This window comes from Leucopleurus acutus (genome assembly GCF_964270905.1).
Source record: "Leucopleurus acutus genome assembly, chromosome: 11".
Classification (NCBI taxonomy): Eukaryota; Metazoa; Chordata; class Mammalia; order Artiodactyla; family Delphinidae; genus Leucopleurus; species Leucopleurus acutus.
This window is the reverse complement of record NC_139152.1, coordinates 16,053,712-16,074,170: the sequence shown is the minus strand read 5'-3', so window position 1 is coordinate 16,074,170 and position 20,459 is coordinate 16,053,712. Positions and strand designations below refer to the sequence as shown.

The 20,459-nt window shown below is 35.8% G+C and overlaps 1 protein-coding gene across 2 annotated transcripts in view; it reads right to left on the bottom strand.

The window, feature by feature from the left end:
• Nucleotides 1-216: 216 nt before the first annotated feature.
• AEBP2 (AE binding protein 2) overlaps nt 217-20,459 on the bottom strand; it is a gene marked incomplete at its 5' end in the record, with an annotated part of 70,831 nt that continues 50,588 nt past the window's right edge. Inside the window, 3 exons of one of the 2 annotated variants that reach the window (XM_082851152.1) lie at nt 11,938-15,521; nt 16,082-16,108; nt 18,439-18,552. In XM_082851152.1, the coding sequence (XP_082707278.1) occupies nt 15,476-15,521; nt 16,082-16,108; nt 18,439-18,552 (187 nt within the window). In that variant the 3' untranslated portion in view covers nt 11,938-15,475. Of the gene's footprint in view, nt 285-11,937; nt 15,522-16,081; nt 16,109-18,438; nt 18,553-20,459 lie in introns of those variants that run through there. The other variant, XM_082851153.1, reaches the window with a different exon arrangement.

Genomic DNA, 20,459 nt, shown 5'->3' with positions numbered 1-20,459 from the left:
AGGCCGTGAACAGAGGTCCCTCCTTACCTCTGCAGGATCACCTCCACCACTCCAGACCTCCAGCATCGCCTCACACAGGCCGTTCCAGCATCCGGCACACGGAGCGCCCGCTGTCCTAAACTACTCCATCCTGTCCTCCATTCTCCAGCACTGAGTCCCAGGTAATCTTTAAAAGGTAACTCTGAGTTCTCTTCCGAGGGAACCTGCCCCAGTGCTCCAGGCTGGCCAGATGCTCTCAGCGCTGCCATGATCGTCCAGGCAAACCTCCAACGTGGCCCTTCACACTGCACAGAAATTATGTTAACGCACTATAACCTTCCTCCTCCCAAGTCTGGAAAGTATGAACAGAACAACTGATTCATTTTTATTCAAAGTACTAAATACGTGCTGGGCACTGAACATTTTCACAGTTGTACTGAATTTTGTGTCTTGTTTGCACATGCTACTTCCTCTGGCAAATTTCACCACGTCCTTCTATGTCAAGTTTGAAAGTCACTTCCTCCGGGATATTATTCACAAATTCTCCAAGAGATTTCCCAAATACTTACTGTGTGATCTTGGAAACATCACTTAACCATCACCTAATCTCTGCACCTGTTTTCTCCACCATAAAAATGGAATGATCCCAGCTTCACAGAGATATCACGAGGATTAAATGAAATAGTATGCCTAAGACACTCAGAACAGAGTCTGGCCCTTGTTGTCTGAGAAATGTTCACTATTCCTATTATTCCAAGTGATGATGTTAATGCCCTCTTATCCCACATTATTGTAGAAAGGATTTAAGATGATTCACTTAAATCAGTATTTGGCATACAGGATATAAGGGATAAGCAGTTGTCTTTCTGTTCCTTTTTTTTTTATCACAAGCAACTCTCAAACCACTGACCATTCTTTACCACCACTTGGCAGTTGATAAACCAATCAAAAACTATCTGTTTCTTCTAGGTCTTTGCTTGAATTCCTGCTGCTTAGCTTGTTCAAAAACGGCCCAGCGTCCTGCTTTTGCTCAAGCCCAGACTCCAAAGGAAGTCTATGAACTCTCCACTGGAGGTGAAATGATAAACTCGTCTTTATAAATATTTAACTTAGCCTAGATTTCAAAGAAACTATGTAAATTGCATTCACGGTCTTCAACTTCAAATCATTTGCACTATATATTCCTTTCTGACTCATGACACCCCTGTATGGATGTCTAATAAGCATCCCAAACATAAACCACTCGAAGCTTAATTCACCCCCCGCCAAACCTTCTCCACACCGCAGTCTTTCCCATCACTATCGGGAGGGCAGCTCCAGTCCACTCGTTCACACCCCAAAAGCTGAAGTCATTCTTGACTCTCATTCCCCATCCAAACTCCCAGCAAATCTACCTGCAAATGAACACCCAAATTCCAGCTTTTTACCACCATCTGTTCTGGTTCCTGCCTCTGCCCTTGCTCTTTACAGTCACTTCTTCAAAGAGTCATCGGACCTTCCCGCCACCTCAAAGTCCTTTCGCATCAACGGCCGCCCAACAACACACCAAGCTTGATAAAACATCGGCTCCAAGAAGCTGGAATTATTCTTGTAATGTTTTGTTCAATGCAGCATCACCAATACCTGGGATCATGCTGGGATAATGTTAAGAACCTGATAACCTATTTGAATAACTGCTCTTGCCTCAAGGCTTTTTATACTTGCTGTTCTCTGCCAGAAACGCTCTTCGCTCAGATACCGGCATGACTCCTCACTCAACTCCTTCAGGGCTCTGCTCAAGTGTCGCCTTACCAACTACCCTTACACTCCCATCTCCCATCCACACCCTTTTCAGTCCCACGAGACCAAGAATGTTTGCAGTGCCTTGCACTTTGCAGATGCTCTTAAGATTTTGCTTTCTATTACTATTTTATTAATGTTGTAGGCTAACAGCTAACTTCATGACATTCTAAGTACAACAGCTATATTTATTTGCTAGAAATATTTGTTCTCACATCTCCAGTATAAAGGAATACCTAAAAACTTCCATCTTAAGCCACACAACTACCTTAAAAACAGATATAAATTATGAAATTATGATTGAACAGTTTGTTTTAAAACAACTGCCTTAATGTATTTAATGCTGCCCAATCATATCCCAGAACCAGAAGTCTTAGTAAATCTTTAATAACTGAAGTCAGAAGAATTGATAATTTTTAGTGTTCCCAATGCCTACTTAGAATACAGACAAAAAATACAGAAGTGTTTAATATCACTATAGAAACAGAAAATGTAACTATTTACAGTATATATTGATCCATTTCAAAATCATTATTCTGAAAGAAATGAGACACAAAGGAGTACATGTATGTATGATTCCATTTATATAAAATCTTAGAAAATGCAAACCAATCTTATCAATACATTAAGAGAGAATACAGAACAGCGGTTGCCAGTGTCTGGGGCTGGAGGAAAGGATGAACTGCAACCCCGCAGGAGGAAACTTATGGGAGGTGGTGGGCGTGTTCTGTATCTTGATTGTGTTGGCGATTTCACGGTTGTGAGCAACTGTCAAAATTCATCTAATAGTACAATTAAAATTGATTAAGAGATGAATACTTAATGAAATTAATAAAATGTTAAAATGAGATTATTTTTATGACTACATGAGATTGGGGAGCTTTTTATTACCCAAGCATAATCAGAAAAACGAACAGAACCCGCATGAGATTTCTTCCAATGACAAGAAAAGACCACATCCACAGTGGGTCTGAAGGGATCATAAGAAGACAGAAAGATTAAGATTGTACTCTTCAAGGACTTCCCTGGTGGCCCAGTGGTTAGGACTCAGTGCCTTCACTGCTATGGTCCTGGGTTCGATCCCTGGTCAGGGAACTAAGATCCCGCAAGCCAGGAAGAGGCAGGGGGTGGGGGGAAGATTGCACTCTTCAAACCACACACATGCAAAACAACGACTACACGTCATCTCATTTTCACCTCACAACAAATCCTATCAGGAAAGTGATTAACAGCATGCCATTTTATAAATGAAAAAGCAGGTACAGAGAGTTTAACTTCCCCCAAACCACCAAGTCAGTTTTCAGCTGAACTGAGAATTAAATCCAGGCAATTCATACTCTTAACCTACTTTTCCACTTTAGATTGACTAAAATTTTAAAGATTGATAGTACTTAAGTATTGGTGCGGCATAGGGGAAAAGAGCATCCACAACCGGTCGATGGAGTTTATGTTAGCGCCACGCTTCTAGGAAGATATTTTGGCAAAATACCAAAACTGGTAACACACAACTCACAAGCTCTTTAAGTCGGCTAGTAGTCCCTCACAGGAAACTGCAGTGTAGAAATCTCTCTGCAAGTATATTTTCAAGGATGCTACTGTATTAACTACATGACACAAAACCTGTAAACAATCTCAGTGTCAACAAGCAGGGATGGTTAAACGATTTACAGTACACATCACCCCTGGCCATAAAAAAGAATAAGAAATAGTTATGTGAATGTCTTGAGTAAAAGCCAAACAGTAGAACTGGGCATACAATAGCAATTTAAATAGCACAAAATAAACATTTTGTAAGAATTCAACAAAATATTAATCTGGAGACTAGGAAAGTATGGTCAGTTGAAAGTAACCCTATTATCCCTATTTTCTGTATGGTTTCTTTTTTTTTTTTTTTTTCTGGCTGCACTGTGTGGCTTGCAGGATCTTCATTCCCCAACCAGGGACTGAACCTGGGCCACAGCAGTGAAAGCGCCAAGTCCTAACCACTGGACTGCCAGGGAATTCCATCATTTCTTAATTTTAATAACAAAGAAACTAAGTATTTTTAAAATACTATTGATGTTTAAGATAAATTTTGAATGAACTGCTGACAATTCTGAGTTACCTTTAAAAAGGAAATTAGGTATTTTGGGTGATTTAGGGGAGAACATATAGAGAAAAGGAAGAAATAAAATGAAACTTAAATAAGCCCTCAACTTCTACAAAGAATGACATCTATGACACTTACTGCAATCTTTTAAAGGTATTATACCAGTACTAAAAATACACAAAGATAACCAATTAAGCCCTCTTAATTTATGAAATTCAAGAAGACATAAGCTGGGAGTGACGTCAACATCATGGCGGCATGAGACACTCCCTTTCAATCTACATCCAGTAAAACATCCATAGCAACAGAGGTTCCTCTGCTCATTAAACCAGAACACCAGAGAATTCCATACACCTGTACATCTAAAGGTGAGTGGACTACACCCCCCAGAGGAGGTGCCTATGATTTTAGCACCCCTGGCTGCAGCAGCTGAGCCCAGGAGAACACAAGTAGCAGTAGGGGAGGCAGTGCACGAGACTCCAGCATCCTACCTACAGCAGCGCCTGCGGTCAGGGTGAAACTGGCAGCAGTGGCACAGGGGCCTGCGACCCCAAACCTCCGGCTACAGGTGCACCCGTGAGTCTGCCCCTTATCCCCCCATCGCCCACAGCAGTGTCACCCAATAACCCCAGATGAAGCAGAGGCACCCAGGATCCTGGCTTTCCCCCACCTCCCCCTGTGGTGGCACAGCCCACGACCCAGGCAACCCTGGGCGTGTCAGAGGTGCCTGCCCTCCCAGTGCCTCAGGGAGCAACACCACCAACAGCAGTGGCAGCGGCAGCAGCAAAGGCACCGGTGACTGAGGAGGCACAAGCAGCAACAAGGAGGGCACCAGGTGACACCCCCAGCAGAGGCAGTGGAGGCTGGAAAGCGTTGATTCTCAAACATAACCAGAGGCAGTTCGGGTAAGAGAAACCAAAAACTTGTGCTACAGCACCACCTATTGGAAAACAAAAGAAAAGGCCTCCAACTACTAACCTGTTGAATTGTTAGAATCAAGTAAAAAAAAAGATTTAAAAGAAAAGTATTCACTACTTCAAATGCACCAGCAGAGGACAAATTCATCAAGCACCATGAAACACCATGGTATCACACAAAGAAAATGACAATTTTCCAAATACCAAACTTAAAATCACAGAATATTGCAATCTAACTACAGAGAATTCAGACTGGCTGTCATGAAGAAACACACAATGAGCTACAAGAAAATTCAGAAAGGCATTTCAAAGAGTGCAGGAATAAAATTAATGAACAGAAAGAATACTTTATCAAACAGATTGAAACTGTAAAAAAAAGAAACAAACTTCTGGAACTGTAGAAAGCATTGGAAATAAAGCAGGTGGTATGGAAGAGAGAAAAGAAATCTTCTTCAAGTGAGCTTGAAGACAGAAATCTAGAAATGACACAGGTAGAAAAGGAAAGAATAAGATCTAAAAAAAGAAGAAGAAATTCTACAAGAACTATCAGGCTCTACTAGGAAGAGCAACATAAGAATAATGGGTATCCCAGAAGAGAGGGAGAAGGGAAAAGAGAGTTTATTTAAAGAAATAATAGCCGAGAACTTCCCAAACCTGGTGAATGAACTGGATGTATAAGTCCATGAAGTTAAAAGAACACCTAATTACCTCAATACAAAAAGACCTTCTCTCAGATACATCATATTAAACTGTCAAAAGTCAGTGGCAAAGGAAGAATTTTAAAGACAGCCAAGGGAAAAAAAAAAGAGCAACCTACAAAGGAACCCCCATTAGACCACCAGATTTCTCAGTAGAAACACTACAGGACAGGAGTGAGCGGAATGACATACTCAAAATATTGAAAGATAAAAACTGTGAGCCAAGAATACCCAGCAAATTTATCCTTAGATACGAAGGAGAAATAAAGGCTTTTCCAGACAAACAAAAGCTGAGGGAGTTCATGACCACTAGGCCTGCCTTACCAGAAATGGTGAAAGGACAACTTCCTTCTGAAATGAAAAGGCAAAAGTACACAAAACTTTTGAGTAAGGTGACAGACAGAATTAGAAAACTGTAACTCTGTATTAGAATAGGTTAAACACTTAATTACAACAGAAAGGTTAAAGGGGAAAAAGCAGTGAAAATAACTAAAGCGACTTCAATTTGGTAACCAGCTTACAACATAAAAAGGGATAATTTGGGACCACAAAAACATTGCTGAAAAGGAAAAGGACAGAAGTCATATAGGCAAATGGAGAGGCGATCAGCAGGAAAAGAACCACTTTATGAGAAATGTATACAAACCTCATGGTAACCATACCATATAATTCTAGATCAGACACGAAAAATAACGAAAGAGGAAACAGAAAAACATCATAGAAAACCACCAAACTAAAATGGCAGACAGAAATAGACACAAAATAAACAAAGGAGATACAGAGCAACTAGAAAATAAAAGATAAAATGGCAGTACTACATCCTTATTTATCAACTATCACCCTAAATATAAATGGATTGAATTCATCAATCAAAAAGACACAGGGTGTGGGAATTCCCTGGCAGTCCAGTGGTTAGGACTCGGCACTTTCACTGCCATGGCCCAGGTTCAATCCCTGGTTGGGGAACTAAGATCCCACAAGCTACAAGGCTGGGCCAAACAAACAAACAAAAAACAAAGACACAGGGTGGTTGGACAGATTAGAAAAACAAGACCCAACTATATGCTGCCTCCAGGAGACTAAGCTCTAAAGACAAACATAGGCTCAAAGTGAAAGAATGAAAAATGACACTCCAAGCAAACAGCAGACAAAAGAAAAAGTAGGTGTAGCCATACTCAATATCAGACAAAATAGACTTCATGCCAAAACAGAAAAAGGTAATGAGAGACAAAAACGGACACTCTATAATGATAAAGGGGAAAATTCATCAAGAAGGTATAAAAGTTAATAATATATATGCACATAACATAGGAGCACCAAATTACATAAGGCAATTATTAACATACCTAAAGGGAGAAATTGACAGCAACACAATAATAGTAAGGGACTTTAACACCCCACTTACATCAATGGACAGATCACCCAGACACAATGTCAACAAGGGAACAGCGGCCTCAAGTGAAACATTACATCAGATGGACTTAATAAAGAACACTCCATCCAAATGCAGCAGGATACAAATTCTTCTCAAGAGCATGTGGAACATTCTCAAGCATAGACCAAATTTTGGAACACAAAACAAGTCTCAATAACAAAACTCAACTCAGATCAAGCATCTTTTCCAACCACAATGGTAGGAAACTAGAAATGAAAAACAAGAAAAAAGCTGGAAAATTCACAAATATGTGGAGACTTGACAACATGCTACTGAACAATTATTGGGTCAACAAAAAAAGAAATCTTTTTATACCTGAACACGAATGAAAATGCAAATACAACATACCAAACCTATGGGATGCAGCAAAAGTAGTATTAAGAGGGAAGTTCACAGCAACACAGGCCTACCTCAAGAAACAAGAAAAATCTCAAATAAATATTCAAACCTTACACCTAAAGAAACTAGAAAAAGAGCAAAATCCAAAGTCAGCAGAAGGAAGGCAATAATAAAGATCAGAGCAGAAATAAATGAAAGAGACTAAAAAATAGGAAATATCAATAAAACTAAGAGCTTTTTTTTCTTAAAGGAACAAAATTGACAAACCTTTAGCTAGACTGGCTAAGAAGTCTCTGATAAATAAAATCCGAAACAAAAAGGAGAAATTACAATGGATACCACAGAAATACAACAGATTATAATACGACGAAAATCATATGCCAACAAATTGGGCAGTCTAGAAGAAATACATAAATACTTAGAATCATATAACCTTCTAAGACTGAATCATGAAGAAATAGAAAACCTGAATAGACCAATCACTACGAGAGAGACTGAAATAGTAATCAAATACCTCCCAAAAAACAAAAGTCTAGGACCAGATGGCTTCACAGGTGAATTCTACCGAACATTCAAAGAACAGCTAATACTTATCCTTCTCAAACTCTTCCAAAAAACTGAAGAGGAGGGAATGCTTCTAAACTCATTTTACAAAGCCAATACAAGGACAATACAAAAAAAGAAAATGATAGGCAATATCCTGATGAACATAGATACAAAAGTACTCAACAAATATTAGCAAAACAAATACAATAATTAAAATGATCAAACACCATGATCAATTAGGATTTATTCCAGGGATGCAGGATGGTTCCACATCTGCAAATCAATATGACACATCACAGCAACCAAATGAAAGATAAAAATCATATGATCATCTCAATAGATGTAGAAAAATATTGATATCTGACAAGATTCAATACTGATGTATAATAACAACTTTCAATAAAATGGGTATAGCAGGAACATACCTCATCATAACAAGGGCCATTTATGACAAACCCATGACTAACATTATACTCAACAGTGAAACACTGAAAGCCATCCCTCTAAGATCAGGAACAAGACAAGGATGCTTACTCTAGCCACTCTTACTCAACATAGTACTGGAAGTCCTAGCTAGAGCAATTAGGGAAGAAAAAGAAAAAAAAGGCATCCAAATTGGAAAGGAAGAAGTAGAACTGCCACTTTGTAGATGACATGACGTATCCATAGAAAACTCTAAAGACCCCACCAAAAAACTATTAAAAATAATAAATACAGGGACTTCCCTGGTGGCACAGTGGTTGGGAATCCGCCTGCCAGTGCAGGGGACATGGGTTCAAGCCCTGGTCCAGGAAGATCCCACATGCCACGGAGCAACTAGGCCTGTGCGCCACAACTACTGAGCATGCGTGCGTGAAGCCCGTGCTCCGCAACAAGAGAAGCCACCACAATGAGAAGCCCACGAACCACAACGAAGGGTAGACCCCACTCACCACAACTAGAGAAAGTCCACGTGCAGCAACGAAGACCCAGCACAGCCAAAAATAAATTTTAAAAAATTTGTTTAAATACACTAAAGTTGCAGCATGCAAAATCAATATACAAAAAACTGCTGTGTTTCCATATGCTAACAACAAACTAGCAGAGAGAGAAATTAAGAAAACAATTCCATTTACAATTACAACAAAAAGAAAAAAATACCTAGGAATGTATTGAACCAAGGAGGTGAAAGATCTGTGTACTGAAAACTCTTAAGACATTGTTGAATGAAACTGAAGAACACACAAAGAAATGGAAAGACATTCTGTGCTCATGAACTGGAATTAACATTGATAAAATGTCCACATTACCTAAAGCAACCTACAGATTCAACACAATCCCTATCAAAATCATAAGAGTTTTCATAGAAATGAAACAAAAACTCCTAAAGCTTATACAGAACCACAAAACCCCAAATAACCAAAGCAACTCTGAAATAAAATACAAATCAGAAGCTGGAGGTATCACACTCCCTGATTTCAAGTTATACTCCATCGCTATGGTAATCAAAAGAACATGGATGGCATTGACAGAAAAATAGACACACAGACCAATGAAACAGAATTCAGAGCCCAGAAATAAATCCACACGTACGTGAACAATTAATGTATGAAAAAGGAGCAAAGTACATTCAACAGAGAAATGAGTCTCTTCAATAAATGGCGCTGGGAAAACTGGACAGCCACATACAAAAGAATGAAACTAGACCGCTATCTTACACCATACACAAAATGAATTAGACTTAAATATAAGACCTGAAACCATAAAAAACCGATAGAAGAAAACACAGACGGTACACTCTTTGACGAAGGTCTTAGCAACAGAAGAAAACACAGACAGTACGCTCTTTGACGAAGGTCTTAGCAATATTTTTTTTGGATCTGGCTCCTTAGGCAAGGGAACAAAAGCAAAAATAAACAAATGGGACTACATCAAACTAAAGGGCTTCTGCATAGCAAAGGAAACCATCAACAAAATGAAAAGACAACCTACCAATAGGAGAAAAAAAATTGCAAATCATATATCCAATAAGAGATTAATATCTAAAACATATAAGGAACACATACAACAAAAAGCAAACATGATTTAAAAACGGGCAAAACAGCTGAATATACATTTTCCTAAAAATACATACAGATGCCAGCAGGTACATGAAAAGATGCTCAGCATCATTAATTACTAAGGAAAGGCAAATCAAAACCACAATGAGGTATTCCATCACTCTGGTTAGAATGGCTGTTATCAGAAAGACAAGAAATAACAAGTGTTGGAGAGCATATGGAGAAAAGGGAACCCTTGGACACTGTTGGTGGGAATGCAAAATGGTGCAGCCACTATGGAAGACAGTATGCAGCTTCCTCAAAAAATTAAAAAATAAAATTACCGGGCTTCCCTGGTGGCGCAGTGGTTGAGAGTCCGCCTGCCAATGCAAGGGACAGGGGTTCGTGCCCCGTTCCGGGAAGATCCCACATGCCGCAGAGCGGCTGGGCCTGTGAGCCATGGCTGCTGAGCCTGCGCGTCCGGAGCCTGTGCTCTGCAACGGGAGAGGCCACAGCAGGGAGAGGCCCGCGTACCACAAAAAAAATAAAATAAAATAAATTACCATATGATCCAGCTATTCCACTTGTGGGTATTTATCCAAAGAATATGAAAACACTCATTCAGAAAATCATATGCACCCCTATATTCATAGCAGCATCATTTACAATATCCTAGATATGGAACCAACCTAAGTGACCACTGACAGATGAATGGATAAAGAAGATGTGGTGTGTGTGCACGTGTGTATATATATGCACACATACACACACACACACACGAAATGGAATACTCCTCAGTCATTAAAAAAAAAAAAAAAGATGAAATCTTGCCATCTGCAACAATCTGTAAGGAACTTAAGGGTATTATGTGAAGACAAGTCAGATGGAGAAAAACAAATACTGTATGATTTCACTCATATGTTCATATGTGGAACATAAAAATAAATGAAGAAAACCAAACAAAAACAAACACACAGATACAGAGAGACAGCAGTGGTTACCAGAAGGGAAGGGGGAATGTGTGGGAGAATAAAATGGGCAAAAGGAGTCAACTGGTGGACTGATGGACAGATGGAAACTAAACTTTTGATGGTGAGAACACTGTAGTGTATACAGAAGTCAACATATGTTATAAACACCAACGTTACCTCAAGTTTTAAAAAAGAAGACATAAGCTGGGAATCTTCTGACCTACTCTGATGCAACGCTCAGTGATGTTTATGCTAAACTATTTGAACTGGGCCCAGCTATCAAGAGTAACTGCTCACAATGCTCACCTTTTACAATCTATTATTCTTCCCTAGCTACACACTCACCCCAAAAAACTTTACTTTTCTAAAAGGAAAAATCCCTCAAACATGTAATAATCTTATATGAGACTTATCAGTCATCCAAATATAAACGAATTTCTGAAATGGTTTTCTTTAACAGGAACATATAAATCCTTGGTAATTTCATAATAAATTTGTAAGATTTATAAAATTTAACTTTTCCGTTAGCAGAATCTTATAAATACTGAAGAGGGAAAAAGGTCCTTTGGGTGACAATGCTGTGAGATGAAAACAATAAGATAAAGTAATCAAATACTGGGTAACTCCTTTAAAATAGTGTTATTACTTCAAAACATGTTATTCATATCATAAATATAACTGAGGTCTTAATTATTTTAAATATGGGCTCTACAAATATGTGTGTGTGTGTATGAATCCCTTTGCTGTACACCAGAAACTAACACAACATTGTAAATCAACTATACTTCAACTAAAAAGGGAGGAGGGGCCTCCACAAAAACATGATTGAGGACATTTTTAACAAAATTAAACAAACTAAAAATACTTACATTACAACTGAGTATGTAAAAATATAACATCAATAATTCTTTCCATTGAGAATGTTTAGACAAACTGAAATATAGTTCCCTTTATAGGTTCATATATAAAGTTAAATATTATCACAGAGGGTGGTTTAAGCCACATTGCTTCAACCAGTACTCTCCAAAATACCTTTCTTTAACAAGTATTCACCTACAATACTCATTCAACAAATATTTCAGAGACTAATTTCGTACCATGCATCATGCTAGGGACTAGCTATGGCAGAAACCTAGAAAAATATATGGGTTGCAATTCCTGCTCTAACTGGTTACAAGTCCTTTTTAATTTTCAGAGTAATAGAACCATGTGTTATATACCAGGCAAATCTGATTCAGAGAATGAACTGGACTATGTAAACATTTTTTTTTAATTTTAATTTAAAATAATACATCATTTTGTCACATTCTTAAGGCTACTGAAGCTCATACCATTAGAAATGACAAAAGACTCTAACCCTTAAAAAAAAAAAAATCCTCAAACCTTATTTATATTAAAGCTATAGTGCTGGAATTGCAAAACATTCTCCACTAGGTCAGATTCTTTAATAATTAAAAAAGAAAAATATGTAAGACGTTTTCTTTAAAAATCTTACCTTTTAAGAAATACTTTATACATTTTTAGAATAGAAAAATATTTTTCATTGAACCCCAAAAAAGTGCCACTTCTCTCAAAAAAAAAAACCCACCAAAACCCCAAGACATTCAAATGACATATATGATTCAGCTCCCTTTTTATTAAAGACTATATATATAAGCATCTCCTTGAGGTCTGCAACCCTAGGCCTTGTTATACAGGTATCAGTTTTTCAAATTGAGAACCTACCTAAACTAAGAATTTCTCTTTGTCTTTTAGAGAACTTATGGAGAGGTATTAAAGACTTGAAAAGAAAAAAATAGTTGTAACTATATAAAAAGCCCCCCCATAAACTATTTGAAAGACTTAAACCATATTTTCCCATTTTTATATTTTATTCAAATAGCTAACACTTTTATTAACCATACAGTATTAAGAAAAGAATTCAAACAGCAAACAATAAAAGAGGTCTTAAATAACTGTGGCAAATTCTATCCTTTTAAGAATACTTGCATATTTAAAACACTTTATTAAGGTGTGAAAGGGAAAAAAGTTTCACAAAGGTTTACTGACGTGATTATCAATGCTTTCAAATGAGTAAAACAAATCTTAAAATACACATTGAGAGTCAATTACTGTCCATCTTAATTTCCTTTCATCTGAAATTCAGAGGTAATGTGTGTCTACTTTAGGGAAGATTTATATATGAAAAAGTAAGTTTATTAGAAAAATAAACAACTTTAAATTTTACAGTATTTTCCACTTCTAAGATTCTTTCAGATAGAGCAGATGTGCCGTACGATTTAAACATGATCTGATTTACAAAATCTCATTTAGTCCTATTTAGTAAAACAAAATACAAACGGCAAAATGTTAGTAACTATTAAGAACTCCAATGTAAAAGTTAAAAAAAAAAAAATCATTTGTCGCATGTACCTAATATGGCAATATCTACTCTGATGTATATTAAACAACTCACTGAAATTTAATGTGCTTTATTACCAAGATAATACTATCATATTAAAATATAAGTTGTGCGGTCTAGCTTTATTTTTCAAAACAACTTATCAACTATAACCAGGGATTGGCAAATTTTTCCTTAAAAGGTGAGACAGTAAGTATTTTAAGTTTGCAGGCAATAAAGTGTCACTACTCAGCTCTGCCACAACAGGGAGAAAGCAGTCACAAGTAAATGAATGGGTATGCCTGTGAGCTGCAGTTTTGCCTGCTGCTGAAAAGACAATGGATTTTGAATGAGAGACTAATTATTTTAGGTGCCATATTACAAATATGTCATATATTGGGGGGCAGGGGGGGCCACAGTGGTAGGAAAAATAATATAGATGGATAGCTATCACTAAATGAACACTATAAAATAAAAATTTCCACACTTGTTTCCCAATCATAATTGCATGTGTGTATATATGTATACATACAAGTTATAAAACTATTTCATTTTAATTCAATATTCTTTTTGGTGTGTAAATAGTATCAGAACAAAGTCAGATAAGCAGCAGAGTATCTTGAGCGACTGAGTACTCAGAGGCTAATCAATAACCATGAAATTTGGTTTTGACATCTTAGTATTTCTACACAATGGGAAAACTAATCTATTTGCTGTGCCCCTGAAGAATACAGATGTATATTTTAGATGTTTTAAAATTTAATTGAATTGTTACAATTTTGAAACTAAATGTGATTTGCTTTGTTTTATTAGAAAAAATACTCAGGCAAGGTCTACAATCATCGGTCAATTAAGAATGACTTACAAGAACATGAGGCAATAAAATAAAAATACAAGTACAAACTATATATCTGAAACACTTCTATTTGGCAATTTTATAACAAATCAAAATTTAAAAAGAACAAAGGAGATTGCAGATTACTTCGCAGATACAGAATAAAGCAACTGATGAAGTGCTTAAGCAAAAGAAAACAAAAAAATAGTAAGAAAACACACTGCTTTTCTTCTTTTTAAAAATAAAACCACATTTGCTACAAGTCATATGAATAATACCCTTATTAAACAACCATTCCAGAATGTCTTATAGAAGCAGTGCTTTTATTTGCACTTCATTTAATTTTATATGACTCACTTCACGTATATAGCTCTTTACCCCATTGTTAACGAATAAAGTCTCCCATAATTTTTATTATTTTTTTTAAATTTTTTAAAGTAAATGAGAAATGATTTATGTATCATGGAACCTTTCCCATTTTGGAACCAAAAGGCTTATTAATTCTATATTTTTGTCTATTCTTTCTTTAAAAAATTTTAGTGTAAAAACTGCTGGTTTTTATATCACTGTAGTAAAGTGAAAACTCCTTAATCAGGAGTATTTTCTGCAGTTTGACTGCATATAACCACATACTTTACAATATGTCCTTCCAACAGTAAGGAAATAATTGATTTCACGGTCACTGTCAGAAATGAGTGCCATAATTCTATTATGGGTATAGGTCCTCCCTCAAAGACTTTCTGGAAGGATGTTCAATGTGTTTTGTTCTTACAGATATTAACAGTAGTACATAGTCCCTTAAGTCTGCAAAAGACATTTATTGTTAAAGAAGGTGCTTTATTAACAATTCCTCTGGCAGCACTAGTGAATTACAATATCCTTCAATATTATCTCTACCCATAATATATACATTTAACTTTTCATGCCTCTAGAAAAACATCTACAGTACATTTCATAATATAAAAATATATTACAAATCTGCTGAATTATTTACAAGCAATGTTCTATTATCTCTATGCAACATTTGTTTGATACAATACTAACAAGTTACACATATTTCCATTTCTGTAAGTTAAAAAAAAAAATCCATATGGCTTCTTGCTTACCAAGCAAGAAAGTGATTTTATTTTCCTTTTCAAAACCAACTTTGGTGCATAAAGGATTCAGTTTGAAGATACTTTAAAAAAAAATACAATTTGTCTTATGTTAAGAAAAAACAACTCATAACCAAATGCTTTCCTCAGAAAAAAAAAAAATTAGAGGCTTATATAGGTTAAAATGAAAATATGAGGATTATTCAAATAATTTGAAATAAAGGTTTTTCAAAAACCGTTAACAGATTAGTTATATAGGTAAATATTAACATACTGTACTCCATGAGAAAACCCTAGTCCTGAAAGGGGAGCCACCAGACATACTGCAACACTCTTTAACAGAAATTTTCAGCCCTAATTCGATAGACGAATTTTTAGTTGATTGCAAATGTCGTTCACTGTTTGCTTAAATACAAATTGAACACTTTTCTTATCAGAGTTCTGCAAAAGAACACAAATGGCAACCAATCACATCTATTTATCATAATTGAAAGGTAAATTATCTTTTGATAATTTTCATTGTCTAAATATTTCCTTATATGACTTCAGATCAATAGACACTGTCAAGACAAATATCCTTACAGTGCTTTTGGTATTTTTAAGGGCACATGTTGTAATTGGTTTTCTTTTCAATATAAACTACTGTAATCACTAAAGGGTTTAAAAAAAAAAAAAAAAAAAGGCAGCTTAAAGCAGCAAGCATGCAAAGCCTTTAAGAAGCTGTTCTACTAAGTTGCCAGAAGAGTGTTTGCTCAGTCTCCCACAGTACCATTCCATGAAAATGTGGATATACAGTAATATATTAATATATTCCACAGAAGAGCCTACTTCATTCACAGAATGTTTACACTAAGCATAAATATTATTCTAAATACTGGATTTAAGGAAAAAAAAGGAAGGGGGTTGACTCTAATGTGCAACTTTTACTAAACCCATTGTCAGTGACTAAGACTGCAGGTGTCCCCGCTTGTTTGCTTTTTATGTATTTATTTATTTTTTACCTCTTCAACCTCTTCTGCGGCATTGTTCTAGAAAAAGAGAAAAAGGAGTATTCTTTTATTCAATTGAATGAAAAACACATTAAGTGCTTCAAAAATACAAATATGTATAAGAAATAGGCAATGTGATGATCACTGATCACCATGAAAATTTATTTCCAAAGCATTCACATGATGGATATAAATTTAGTTACATAATATATATAGCTTGTTAAGAAATCCTTTTTATGTAGCCTGATAATGTGTTTCTAAAAAAGAATCTCATGTTTAACACATACATTTTAACCATACTTTAAAACTAATGTTTAAACCTCAAATAAATATGTCCTTTTTACTCTCATTTTGAAGTTAATATATTTTTGGAAGGTTTGTCATGCTTTCATTTTGAGATGCGCATAAGCTGTTAACTTATTTCTCCTGAAACAAATTAGAATCATTGCTTTGTCCCCTCTTAATTTCACAAGTTTTCCCAGTCAAAATCCAGGCATTGCTAAGATGTTACACCACGGCAAATGTAGTGGGTTCTACGACTCTGTACCACTTTAGAGTAGACTTGATTCTAATTTCCAGAATAGTAGAAGCATGAAAGTTTAGACTCAAGATTAAATGTTAAGATGGGGTGGAGGCTGGTTTACAGCTAAAGAAAATTAACACCACAGAAGCACCAAATATATCTTAAGAACATCTTCATTACTCCAGTAATCAGTAATAATTGCAGAATTATACCCTGAAAACAGGTGATGCAAGTCCTATGTACTTCTGGACATCAGTTCTGAGCTTGAATGATATTTATTTGTCACTTTCACCAAAATATCTTAATTGTTTCCTATATAGCATAAGAACAGCAAAAATAAGCTGATTCTGTGAAAAAGGAAGACCCTTTGAGAGTGGGAAGTAGAATGCAGGGCAGAAACACAGAAGTTAGTCTCAATCTTATAATTAAGATTCATGCCCCTTTGTCAACTCACTGCTTAAGGCATGTTCACTACCAGTCTTGGCTCTCCCCAAATACCACTCTTTTAGAATGCAAATTTTAATCACTCCCTTCAAAGAATAAGCAGAAATAAACCCTAAATTAGGTGCCAATAAATAAAGAATATTCAATTATTTTTCTTTATAAAGAGAAAGGTAAATCATAACTCTCATATTTTTGGTAGTGAATGTCCCTCAACCTTTTCCTTTAAGGTCATTTCACTACTCTCTCTGCTAGTTAATCTCTTGCGAACCTAGCTCAACCCACAAAAAACAAGTTTTCATTACATTTAGGACCTTCACCAAAAGATGCTTTAAAAGTTTGGAAGAGTCTCGATGTTTCCACACACCACAAGGCCCATTATGTGAGAATTTCGTTCTCAGAAGATGCTTCACATTCCAAAAAGTTGAGTCATGGAATGAACAAAACCTTCAAAGTATTTAATTGTTTCAAAATTTGGCATAAGACATAGTACCTTTACAATAGCTAAAATTCACATTTGGGATTATCAATTATTATGTCATCTTACTCTTACCCAACCTATTGCTATACTAAACTAGAATTCCTTTTTAAAATATATAAAGTTCACTCATTAAGAGTGCCTTTTAAACATTTTCACCACTTTTTTAATCACCCTAGTATATGTCATGTGGATAGAGGCAGTATGGAGTTCAGTCACATCCTAGTTGTGTAACCTCTTGCCTCAGATTTAAGCTATTTAACCTCTTGCCTCAGATTTCCAATCTGTAAAACAGACATAGGAACACCTACTTCACAGGACTGCTGTGAGGATGAAGTATATGTAAAGCACCTAGCACAGTGACTCAGCACATAGCCAGTAATGTTGGTATCTTCTCCTTCCCCCCCTATACCTTCATATGCACAGCACACTAAAACAAAGGTCAGATCAGAAAATTGTTAGAAACGTGAACACTCCAAGCTACCTCTTAAATAAAAACACAGTAATATTTAAAATGCTCTTTTGAAAAGTTTGGCGAGAGTACAAGTTTAAGAACTTCAACCATTAATGGTATTTAGGGCACATGCGATATATTCCCAGGTCAACACGTGTGATATTATAAAAAAGAATTACCTACTTAAACAAAAGGAACTTATTTTCAAAACACTATGTATATCACAATTTAAGCTATTTAAGGTAAATTTGGAATTAACCTGGCATATAAACTTTACCAAAATATTACCCTTCTAGTTTACAATTTATAAATCATTGTGATGTAATGTCCATATATGAAACTCCAGAAAGCAAGATATGCTTGATACTGAAATTCAGTACTTAAAAATTAAGTCCTAACTTAATATCCAAAATTTAAGGAGATTTAAGATTACAATTCAAAAAAATAAAACATCAAAGCAAGAATTAAATTACCTGTATATGTTTGGGTCCAAAAGCAAGGCAGTATCTTTGGGTAGCTTTGATAAATGAACTACTTTAGTTTTTAACTGATGTCGTTCACTTTCATTCACCCACACGTCAGGCAGACTATGAATTAAAAAACAAGTCATATATAAAATAACATTAATTTTAAATTTACCCTTCACATTACCCAGCTTTTTCTGCTAGTCTGACTGGGGCACCTAGGTTAACGAGCTTCTCAGATGCCAAGGAAACTCAGTGATCTAAGTAGTGGGATGTAGAGTCCCAGCTAAAAAAATGGCAAGGTGAAATTTTAGGCATAAATCTGGAAATGAATTATGATTTTTTTTTTTTTTTTGCGGTACGCGGGCCTCTCACTGTTGTGGCCTCTCCCGTTGTGAAGCACAGGCTCCGGACGCGCAGGCTCAGCGGCCATGGCTCACAGGCCCAGCCGCTCCACGGCATGTGGGATCTTCCCGGACTGGGGCATGAACCCGTGTCCCCTGCATCGGCAGGCGGACTCTCAGCCACTGCGCCACCAGGGAAGCCCTGAATTATAAATTTTTGATGGCAAAGCCACATCAGACTTAGAAACAAATATTAGAAGACACTGTCTGCCTTTTAGTTTGCTAAGTGGAACTATATCTGAGCTTAACTTGATGAAAATCTGACACCTAGTCTCTTTCTGAAGAAATAAGAAATAAAAACCCCACCAGATTAATTTCCACTTTAAAAAAAAGGCACATACAACCAAAATCCTGAATTTAAAAAAATTTAATCCTATAGAAAAATTCAAAAAAAATGATTTTGATATTTGGACTGATCGATTTCCAAAATACTAAGAATACAGATATTTGAATATGATATTTTTTAAAGGAACTGTTTATAAACTTAATATAAAAAGGGCTCTTACAAATCAATATGAAACAAGTGAACACTCATTAGGTAAAAAGGAACAAGGGAGACAAAGGTCACAAACCATTAATTCACCAAAGATAGTTTTTAAATTATCTTGCTCATAATCAAAGAAATGAAGAATGTAAGAATGCCAATAGCCAGTGTTGATAATAAGCCAGGGAAATAAGCTCTCTAATGCAGTAGATGAGATCAGAAATTGGTACAAACTTTCGGGAAGGCGATGAGTATCAAAACCCATAACATTTCGCATACTTTGTAAATAAAGACATTTTAATGTCTCTTTTTTTAACAGTAGAGAAAAATGGGTAACTTTAATGTTCGGTAAAAAGGAGTTCATTAAATAAATATTACGCGCTATTTCAAAATATTTTAGAGTAGCATTTCCCTAAAACATGGAAGGGGCAGGGGTAAAAGGAAGTGGAAAATATGTTCTACACTAATAGAAGTTTGACAATCACAGGATTTTTAAAAAGCTAAAGAGATTTCTTTACTTCAATATGCTAACATGCATTGTAATCTTCCAAATCTACTTTTAAAGCTCTTAAGTCATATCAGATTCATTAACATCTCTTTAGACTGGAGTTTGGGAAACAATATTACAGAAAAATATTTAATAACAAGTATTAACCACATATTATTAATTTTTAATGAGATTCCATTCATTTGAACTTATTCTATTCTTGATGCTGCTAAGATTTCTATGATACATCTTCATTACCTTTTGCAACAACAAAAAAAATTATTTTTGAGAATAAAAGGAAAATTGAGCATGAAATTAAATTAAGGAGCATTTGGACCAGAATTGCTCTAATAAAAGGGTACTAAAACTCAAAAGAAAAATTTAACACTCCTGGAAAACTGACCAACTGTTTTTTTCTATAAACTGTCATTAATTGTGTGCTGGAAAATGTTTAGAAATTTTTAAAATAAATGATTCAAACAAAGGCACAAATAAGGTTGCTTGCACCCTATCCTACTTGAGGGTCATTAAAAATTCTAAAAATAATCACATCCTAAAAATGATTAAAAATTGCTTTAACAGCTTCCATGAAAAACAATTTTAAAAGCTAGTTTTAAAGCTTATACCTTGAGCCAGGTACTCTTAAGAGCTTTTA